Here is a 10,871-nt window from a genome sequence, read left to right on the forward strand (position 1 = left end):
GGTGCGAGCCTAGTGAGTATCTGGGTCCAATTCAAGTTAACCAGACTTTCTCTCATTTCTTCAGTGGAGGCTGAGGGACGAGTCAGTCAGGGTTTACTGAGTGGGGTCTTCTGGCTCTACTAGTATAGTTGGTAGTTATTACTGACAAAAGAATTTCTCCATAACTGGATGTTTGGAAAGGACGTTTTGAATGAATTTGACGTTGCGGAGGATGTAGTGTGAAGGCTCTTCTCAGCTGTCAGTTTCTGTGCAGTCTGCCGTGTGTCAAACTGTCAAACTGTCACTGCACACTACTCTTTACTTTGGTTGTAATCTGGAAGATAAATTGTTTTTGATTTGAATGAAAGGAAAAAGGAATCAATGTTGAAAATGAAAAGGCCCTTGAAGCAGATCCCAGCTGTTGGTCAGCGAGTATTAGTTTGCAGCTTCCTTCAGACTAAACCTGGAGGTTGAGAGTCGACCTTTAACCTTTATCTCAAACTATTTCTCTGTCTTGCTTCAGTTCCTTCATCGAAAGATCTCCGTCTCCCTAAAGTATGAAAACATTCACAGCAGGATCTTTCACCCACCTTTTCTTTTGCTGCTCTCTTTGTTTCCGAGTCCATCCAGCCCACAGATTTCAGACCGTCCTCAAACGCCCATTTAATTTCAGCGACCATACTTTCAGCCTGAAGCACAGAGGAGACAGAGAAGTCAGGAGTGCATCGCCTCACACAGCAGGAGCAGCTGTTGGGAGAGAGGGACTTTTGAAAAACTCACAATGGCCTTGCTGTCCTCAGGAAAGGTGTCTTTAACAAACATAGCTCCAAGAGCAAAGCCCAGGGCGCTGTCGGTGTCGCTGACGCACAGCTTCCATCGAGGAGTGCAGCTCTGTGATATCACATCAACACACGTTTACATCCTCAGGTTTCATTACACTGTTAGATTTCATGACATCTAATCGGAATGTGGGTTTTGACCCCTGTTGTCTGCTCCTGTTACTCACTTCCTATATTTCACAGAATGAACGTGACTAACTCAGATGAACGTGACAGGACTTTCTGCCTGTGAAGCCCATAGACGTTTATAACAAGTGAAACTGAAGCCTGTATTCTCTGGAATGACTAGCGTGTATACAGTGTGATTGACAGCTTGTACCTTCCAATCGGTCCAATTATATCAGCAAAGAAAAATTGCTGAATCATATCTGCAACATTGACTATGACTGTCTGTTGAAATATGTCTCAAAGCTCAGTGTTCAGTAGGACACTGAGGAGGATCCATTGTGCATCTTGAGAAACTCACGACCTCAGTGGCCTGTTGTTCCTCTGAAGGAACCACTGGTGGGTTTTGTAGATAAAATGGCAACAACAGGAAAATCCCACATGCCAACTCTTGGACAATTCACAAAAAACACTGAAGCTGCAGTGAGACGACCACAGGACCACAAGCGTTTAAAGTATTTAGCTTATCTCACATACACACAACTTGTTCTCAGACTGTTGGTAAAAAAGGTCCGTATATGGCAAAGTCATTATCGGGCGAAGGGAAGGACGAGGACAAATAAAGCTGCATGTATACGTAGATAAGGAACAAGGTCGCAGTGAGGAAACGGTTCTGAGCAAGTTGTAAAATCTACTAGAGTCGTTCTCTCACATAAAACAGACACAAAGAGACAGAAGTGTTATTACAGCCGACCTCCGTGGAAAACAAGGCAGAGGAAACAGGATCCTGCTCAGATAAGAGTCATGGTCACTGGAGCCTCAAAGGCCAAAAAAATAAAAATCACTGAGGATAAAATGAACCTCTCTGCAGTCGACTCCGTACAACAGGTTTTAATATATGATCATCGTCAGTGTTGCGTCTCGTGTCGGTGGCGTCCTGCAGATTCTGTCTGTCCTGAAGCAGCAGCCTTGGCGACTGAGACTCTGAGCTTCATCTCAAGAAAAACATGCTGCGATACAAAGTTAGTGTTTTCAATTAAATCCCATTAACTGACATGTATTGGGTGAAAACCTGGGAATGAAAGGTTTAAACTAAATGAAGGTGTCCACAGCATGTTTATACACGAAAAACTACTTATTGAAAGAATTATTGTTTAAATGTTCGTAGTTTGTCATTTATGTGCAACTTGTCACATTTTTCTTCTCACCATTAATTTTATTATCGAGTCTGTTGGTGTCAACCCACCTCCAGTTTCACAGTTACATCAGCGCCATGTTGGGTTTTTTTTGCAACCGGACGTAGGATTGGGGGCGTGGCCACACTGAGAGCTCGTCCACCTACACCTGCTACCATGCACCGATTGGACGGACCAGCTGTCAATCACACTGTATCATCTTTGTGACTGTAAATGGCTCATAATGTACAACATGAACATCATGTGTTGAAGAAGACTTGAACCATAAACTCCTCAGGAAAATGTTTCTGACGTTATGAATCAAGAGAGAAGTACAGTCACGCTCTCATAGAGTCGCCCTCTGCTGGTCAGGACACAGAACACAGGCTTCACACACTTTAGCTTCACTTCCTGGACCCGGTGACGACGTCACTTTTTATTTACAGTCTAAGAAGTTATAAGCTTTCTCCAGCAGCCATGTTGCTCTACATTTCTCTTTTAAACCTCTTGACTCCAGTTCAGGAACCAGGTTGATTGTTCACATGAAGTTAGATGAATCTGGTTCAGACAACAGACAAAACTCTGGATGATAATTGGTCACAGTTTTGGAGCCAATTTTCCTTCATCTGCGCTCAGGGAACATGAACCGTCTGCTTTGTGTCAACGAGTGAAGAGCTGTCGAAGCTCCAGCTGTTTGGCTTTGGGCCACTTCCCCTGTAAACTCTGGACTTCACTAATTCACTTCACTAACACCAGAGTCAAGACCACATTCAATGAACATATAACTCTTGACAAAGAAGAAACTGAGATACAAACATGTTCCCAGGTCAAACGCCCACCTCTGTATTCTGATCTGTGTCATGTTGGGTTGTAGTGATTTCATCTCTTACCTTCTTGGTTCCATACATGACCTCGAGGAAGCGCTGCTCAGCGTCCTGGAACCTTTGGTCCAAAATGGAAACCATCTTCCTCACCACCTTCATTATCATGTAGTTGTTGAGCAGGCTGCAGAGAGAAGATCTGATTGATTGTTTTGTTGCTCTGTTCAGTGCTGCAGAATGTTCTCAGGACCATGTGCAGAGTTTCTGACCTTTTATTGGTTTTCGTTATGAGCTCAGACACTTTCTGGAGATAGTCTTTGGCATAAACCACCACTGGCTCCGAGTCGTTGAGCGGCACTGGAGAAAACACTTCTGTGAGGTACGACATCCAGTCGACTGCAGGAGCCAGAGTCTAGTCAGTGACAAAACACACAGAGACATGATGGAGGGGTAAGGCGTTAGGGTCCCCTCCTCCTTTTATCAAGAGGACACTGTCTCACCATCAGGTCCTTGGCCTCCATCTTATGGTAGATGAGCTCTTCGTCGCGTCTCTCCTCCTGAGGAACTGTGATGTTGGCCAGAGTGGTTTCAAAGTCCACGATCTCTTCCATCAGTGTACGGGATGTCTCCGTGGAGCCGCCAAGAAGAACCCCCAGCTCCATCAGGAAGTCCAGGTACGCCGTCAGATACTGCCAAGTCCACACAGGTGGGACGTGAGGTGAAGGGTGGGGAAGGAGGAGTGTGGGAGAGGGTGGGACGTGAGGTGGAGGGTGGGGGAGGTGGAGGAGGCGGAGGGTGGGAGAGGGTGGGACGTGAGGTGGAGGGTGGGGGAGGTGGATTGAGGAGGAGTAGGTGGAGGGTGGGGGAGGTGGAAGAGGTGGATTGAGGAGGAGTAGGTGGAGGTGGAGGGTGGGAGAGGGTGGAGGAGGAGTAGGTGGAGGGTGGAGGTGGAGGGTGGTAGAGCGAGGTGGGGGGGGTGGAAGGAGGTAGAGGTGGAGGAGGGGGAGGGTGGAGGTGAGGTAGGGTGGGAGGAGGAGGAGGTAGAGGTGGGGGAGGTGGAGGTGGAGGGTGGAGGGAGGTGGGGGGTAGATGTGGGGGAGGGGGAGGGTGGAGGAGGGGGAGGGAGGAGGTGGGGTAGGTCGGGACGTGAGGTGGAGGGAGGAGGAGGAGGTAGAGGGTGGAGGTGGGGGAGGTGGAGGGTGGAGGAGGTGGAGGGTGGAGGAAGGGGAGGGTGGAGGTGGCAGGAGGTGGGGTAGGTTGGGACGTGAGGTGGAGGGAGGAGGAGGTAGAGGTGGAGGAGGTGGAGGGTGGAGGAGGGGGAGGGTGGAAGGATGACCAGGGGTGTTTGAGTGGGTAATAAAATGACAGTAATTCCAAACTATGCAATTACAAGAAAATATGTAGAGTTTTTCGCCCTGAAGCCGAAATATTTCTCTTTTAATATTAAATATTTCCAGACTTTCTACAAAAGCAATGAGTCTTTGATATTGTTCTCATTACAGAAAACTCCACATCTGGATCATCTGTGGGAAGCCACCATACCTTTTCATTTGCCGTTTTGTTGAGGTAGTAATCCCGTGACGGTAATCCCAGACTGGACTGATCCACCTGTAGTCAAGAGAAACATCACCGTCCAGTTTATTATGAATATATATATAAAATATAATATCTATTGACAAAGATAAAACTATGTTCACAGTATTTACATTTACTTTTCTTCCTTTTTGAATGACCTGTATGTTTTAAGGTTATGATGTCAGAGTAGGGGGCGGGTCTTCACTTAAAAAACATAAAGCTTCTGTATTAATCAGATTGTCTCCGGACGTGGACTGCAGTTACGTCTCCGACGCTCTCACCTGGATGATGTTACTGTTGGAGTTTTTGGAGTCAGTGCTGACAAACACAGTGAAGAAGGGTGAGGTGCGATAATTGGCCGACACCATTCGCAGAACTTCCTGGAAGTTGTCCTTGTCCCAGGGTCCGGTCAGGGCCCATCCCCCGATCTGAGACAAGCAGAAGGAAACGGATGAATAGGGACGACAGGAGGAATTCATCTGATGGTCGACAGATTGAGGAGTAAACATACCTGGATGATCAGCTCCTGTAGTGGTTTGGCTCCCAAATCCTCGATCTTTGCCTCATTCATGCAGGCATGATAATATCGCTGGGCCTTCTCCTCGGCCTGACTCAGACCTTTCATCGTCGTGTTGACTGAACAAATAAAGACAAAGATCAAATGAATGAGAGCCAATGAAAAAGCCTGGGGCGATGGCAGCTGAGGACACGGGAGTCTTACCTAACAAATGCTTCATTACGAGCATGTTGTGCTCCCAGAGGTTGCTGAAAGGTCCCCAGCGGGACTTGCCCTCGGGGAGGGGGTTGTTCTTCACCCACCCCCCACAGGCAAAGTTGTAGAAGTCATGGCAGGGGTCAACGGATCGGTCCAGGGCTCCTATCACGGCACTGGCCACAGTGATGCATGGCTCCGTCAGACACAAGCCAGGGTGAGCTGCAGCAGAAGAGAGCAGGTTCAGTCACAACTGTGAGGAAACAATGTTGAGTTAGAAACCAGAGTGGGTCAGAACCAACACGTGAGGTTGACGTGAGGTCGCCCAGAAGTTGTGTGAGGTCCACGTGTGAAACAGGATGTAAGAGAAAACTGTCGGAACTGTCAGAAAGAAAGACCCTGAAGTCTGGAAACATAGTCATGACGGGGCGATAATGAAGACTCATAGAGAGTCGCTCCGGACCGGACCGGACTTTATAAATCCCATGCTAGGGAACTTCACGTTACAGCAGCAGCAAGAGTCAAGGCTTCAGGGAAGAGGTACGAATATTGCAAGATATAAAGGAACTATAAAAAGTTACATACATTTCATACAGTGTGCGGGTGTCGATTTATGACAGAAGCTAAATGTGCAGTGGTTTGGATTAAAAATGAAGAAATAAATATGCAGCTGATAAATAGAAAATGTTCACTGAGCCAGTTGGTCCAACGTCATCACTCGTCTGTGAACATTCACGTTTACGGAGCAGGTCCTGCTGGTGCAGACCTGCCAATAATCTGAGAATTATTATTAGATTATTAGTAACAGAGAATATTTATTTATCCATGTAAAACCCTGTGTTGATGACCTGAAAAGTGACAGTTGATGATTTTGCAGGAGGCAAAGTTAAATATGATGATGAACAGATGAACAGATGAGGGGGAGGAGTCAATCCTTGTTAAACTGTCTACTAGATAAATGTTATTGCTCCTCGTCCTGTGTCGGCTCCTAAATGTGACGGCCAAAATCTTTTATGTTCTGTAGAATAATTACAGGAGGAAACGGTCAGAGCTGTAAAACAGAACAAGCTTCAGAAACCTTCAGTGTTTAGAGAAGAGAACAAGTCACTTATCACACTTGACTCACGGACAGACTTTCACCCTCTGCCCATATAAGGCGCCGACACAAATAGAGACATGGTTACGAGCAGTGATGGGATCAGTTCCCCGAGGAGAATTCATCCTTGTTCCTTTTATTATTCCAGAGTGTGATGTGACAAGCGCTGCTGAATGGGAGGAAGTGGCATCAAGTTTCCCACAGTAAAACTGAGGAAACTGAAACGTTAAATCCAAGATGATGAACGAGCTCCAGGGAGTTCAGTTGTTTTTCCTTCTGAAGGTTGAAGGTTTGGCTTCGTCAAAAACATTAATAAACTGACCGACTGTATTAAAGGTCACAGTCCAGTTTCAGCTAAAACTTCACCATTACAAACAAATAGAGGGTGATATTTTCATCTCATAATATATTATATTATATATGAATACATTAAAGATAGGGTATAATTATACATAAAACATAACTCGGTTCGTTTCAGATGCTCAAAGGTTTTGATGATGTGAATGGTCGGAAAAAAGAAGCACAACGTCAAAGACTGTAAAACAACAGATACAAGAATCGATTTCTTTCACAGAACGTGTATTGAAAGTGACATCGTCACTGGATCCAGGAAGTGAAGCTGAAATGTGTGAAGCCTGTGTTCTGTGTTCTGACCAGCAGAGGGCGACTCTCTGACAACATGACTCCACTTCTCACTTGATTCATAACGACGGAAACATTTTCCTGTCCAAGTCCGACACGTCCGCCTCCTTTGGACAGAGCTCGGCTAGCTGTTTCCCCCTGTTCCCATTCTTTGTGCTAAGCTAAGCTAACCCTCTCCTGTGGCAGCACATTTACTACTTTACTTTATTTACAAACCTTTACATCATCTGATTCTCAGACAGAAAGCAAAACCTCGGATTTACCAAAATTATTTCTTTAAGGCCTCCTCCTTTTTGCTCTCGATGGTTCTTATTTTGGAAAGGATGCTTACTTTTATTTTTGATTTGACAACATATAAAACTATAACTAATAATAATTCTGAGGAATGGGACGAAGCAGTTTGATCTGGAGTCAGATGTATTTCAGTGAGTTGACACTCACTCTGTTTGTAGAAGACCCCGGTGGTGATGAGAGATATGAACAGGCCCAGAGACACGACACACACCAGGAACAGAACCCGCTTCTCACTCTGTGTCCGGTCGAGACAACACGACGGACCTCGTCCGTTCAGAAGATTCACCTGAACACACACAGAAGAAAGCATCATGTTGAAGGTTTAACTTCTCAGGGATCTGAGACAGATTCTATTGTCACATGTTGAACCATATCTGATGATTCTGTGGTTGAAAGAGTCAAACAAGAAAACTTCTCCAGATAAATCAACACAAGAATTTAGGCTCGTGGCCGAATCGGTGCATCTCATAACAGCTCCACTTCTTCTGAATGTTGCTTTGGTGGAAGCTGCCGAGGTCATTTATTTCCTACAGGGACGATTGCAGATGCTCACGAAGCAACTCTCTCTTCAACTAAATGAATCCAGATCTTTGACCTCACACATATCGTGAGGATGAATAAGGATCAGATTTACTACAATGAGTTTGGATGAGATCGGTGGAGCTCAGTGCGTTCGTTTGGACATCAAGTCCGTTTCTGGGTGAGATGGAGAGAATCCTCACCAACAAGCCTCTGCATTTTACTTCTGTGATAAAAAAACATAATTTATGACCATGAAAATCACAGAAATGTGATGAAGCCAAATCATGTCAAAGTCCTGAATTCAGGTACGTTGTATGTTCTGGTCAAATGAAACACGTGAAGAAGAGAGACTCCGCTCCTTGTTGCCGAGGTTCAGACGAAGAAGAAAGTTCATACTGTGTATTAACAGAATATCAACCTGTCAACCTGAAGCATCTGGGCAGCACATCTGTCTCACACTGTATCATCATTGGACTCATTGGAAAAGGAAACATGATCACACGTTAAAGTGTAAAACGTTTCCAAACACCATGAAAACAAAGACTTCAATTACAACCATGATTCTAAAAGTAGACTTTCCTTTTGAACAGATGTTGTCATCCTATAAATCCACGTCCCACACAATGACACAAGGTGTGTTGTTTACCTGCAGAGGTGATGATGGATACACGTCGTCAGCGGAGGAGTCGACCATCTCCTCCTCGTCCAGCGTGGCTCTTTTATACGTCGACATCTGGAAAGTCAAATGTAAAAAAGACGCTCTCAGTGCTTCCATCCTTCAGGCCCCTCTCCTGTCCACCGGCATGTGTGTGTGTGTGTGTGTGTGTGTGTGTGTGTGTGTGATGTGTGTGTGTGTGATGTGTGTGTGTGTGTGTGATGTGTGTGTCTGTGTGTGTGTGTGTGTGTGTGTGTGTGTGTGCGTGTGTGATGTGTGTGTGTGTGTCTGTGTGTCTCTGTGTGTGTGTGTCTGTGTGTGTGTGTGTGTGTGTGTGTCTCTGTGTGTGTATGTGTGTGTCTGTGTGTGTGTGTCTATTCGTCCACAGTCTCCGAGGCTTCAGGGCAGTTTCCCTCCAATATCCATCAGAAGGAATCTGGTTTCTCTGGTTGGAGGTTTCCACTCACACACTCACACACTCACAGTCTGTTTCAGTTTCAGAAGTGCGTATCTTCCCTCGACACCCTCTGAAAACCTCCAGACAAAGGCAAATGTCACAACAAGAAGTTCATCCTGAAAGTCGTCCAGAAACACGTCCGAGTGGGTCCTCTGTGCCTCTCCCTCTCTGCGTCCTGGCTCTCAGACCAACCGTCTGCACTTCCTGCTCCGCCGAGTCAAAGCAAACACGAAACGAGAGAAGACGGAACTACAGAAAAACAGGAAGGAGTTGGGCGACTGACATGAGTGAGAGTGTGTGAGAGAGAGAGAGAGAGAGTGTGTGTGTGTGTGTGTGCGTGACTCCATTCCCCGTTGTGGTTCGAGTTATATTTGGGGCGGGAACCTTACAGTTGTAGTTGACACCCAGTGTCGTTTCAATAGGTCATGACAGACTTGTGGGAGGGGCGGGGAGGAATAAGCCCCTCCCACCACATGCTCGGAGTGGCTGCAACGGTAACTGTTACCTGATAGTTTAACCCCTCACCCACACTCACACATCACACACACACACACACACATCACACTCAAACACACACACACACACACACAAACACACACACACACGCACACACACACATCACACAAACACACACATCACACTCTCACACACACACACACACACACACACACACACACATCACACTCACACACACACACACACACACACACACACACTCACACTCACTCACTCATTCTGTTGAGGGGAATTTCAAAAAAATGTGTGATTAAAATGAAAAGCAAAAGAAAGTCTGTTCCACTAGAATTTACCAATTAGAAAACATTATATAATTATATAATATAAAAAAATTGTTGTCAAACTTAGCTGAGTTAATATAAAGTGACAGAAGTAAAATATATCAGGCTGATAAAAAGGAAAATGAAAAGGAAATAAATTCTACACATTGTCAGGATTTCTCCAGGACACGCACAGCGACAAATATTAATATATGAATAATACTATATCAGTATTTAAGTATATTGTATTTTTATATATATATATTATAGTATATAATGAGTATATATATACTCATTATATACTATATACTATAATATATATATATACTGATAATTAGAAACTATGTTTTATTTTTGATTAATCTCGTCAGTCGCTGGTTTGTCGCACTGACAGTTTATTGATGTTCTGCCCTGAAGGTTTTTTATCTGTTCAATGAAAAAGAAAGTTATGGTAAGTCTGTATCATTATTTGATGTGACCTGAGGAGAAGGTTGAAACAGGAAGTAGGAAGGAAAGAGAGAATGTAAATAGAGACGCTGAACGTCAGGTGTCTTCTCAGGATGAATCCAAAAGAATCCTCCTCAATGTGAATCTTCAGAGAGAAACGACTGTAAGTGTTTCATGTTCTTTACCCACTCATTCCTTGATATTGAACACTTTTATGAACATCTTTTCAAAGTTTGTATGACTGTAATAATCTCCTTTCACTCAGTGTTCTTCTTCCGACCATTGATCTATGTCAACACTGACAAAGTAAACACGAGGGAACAGAACACTGATGAACAAAGGTAAATTTAAACGTGACGTTCGAGTCGCCGTTTTTCATGAATTCTTGACCTTTAAAGACTTGAAAGATAATTTTTCTACATTAAGAAAATAATCAGTGAATAATTAATCGCTGAGGAAAACATCTTTTCCAGCTCCACATATGTATTTTACGGACGTTGAGTAGTCCCAGTGATCAGCTGTTCATTCAAAATGTATAAATACTGAAAGTTTCTTTGGGGAACACAAGTAAGATAGTGGAAATTCATTTTAAATCATAAAACCATAAAATCATCTGATATATTGCAACATCCTCAGGAAATAATCTGTTCATTGTTTAATACAAATTGCTTCTTTTACTAAAATAGGAATCAAGTTCACTATTTATTTTCATTCTTCCGTTATTGATTTTTATACAAAGAATGATATTTTTCAAAAGAAGCTTATTTTATATGTGG

The 10,871-nt window shown here is 44.2% G+C and overlaps 1 protein-coding gene across 1 annotated transcript in view; it reads right to left on the reverse strand.

The window, feature by feature from the left end:
* ece1 (endothelin converting enzyme 1) overlaps nt 1-9,208 on the reverse strand; it is a 15,360-nt gene extending 6,152 nt beyond the window's left edge. The window contains exons 1-11 of the mRNA XM_035631666.2: nt 8,407-9,208; nt 7,386-7,524; nt 5,216-5,428; nt 5,006-5,130; nt 4,776-4,922; nt 4,462-4,527; nt 3,420-3,608; nt 3,189-3,331; nt 2,989-3,103; nt 760-870; nt 570-668 (exon numbers count right to left, since the gene is read on the reverse strand). Of these exons, the coding sequence (XP_035487559.2) occupies nt 570-668; nt 760-870; nt 2,989-3,103; nt 3,189-3,331; nt 3,420-3,608; nt 4,462-4,527; nt 4,776-4,922; nt 5,006-5,130; nt 5,216-5,428; nt 7,386-7,524; nt 8,407-8,535 (1,476 nt within the window). The 5' untranslated portion in view covers nt 8,536-9,208. The remainder of the gene's footprint in view (nt 1-569; nt 669-759; nt 871-2,988; nt 3,104-3,188; nt 3,332-3,419; nt 3,609-4,461; nt 4,528-4,775; nt 4,923-5,005; nt 5,131-5,215; nt 5,429-7,385; nt 7,525-8,406) is intronic.
* Between the last annotated feature and the right edge of the window lie 1,663 nt (nt 9,209-10,871).

The sequence above is a fragment of the Scophthalmus maximus genome, chromosome 6, assembly GCF_022379125.1.
Source record: "Scophthalmus maximus strain ysfricsl-2021 chromosome 6, ASM2237912v1, whole genome shotgun sequence".
Classification (NCBI taxonomy): domain Eukaryota; kingdom Metazoa; phylum Chordata; class Actinopteri; order Pleuronectiformes; family Scophthalmidae; genus Scophthalmus; species Scophthalmus maximus.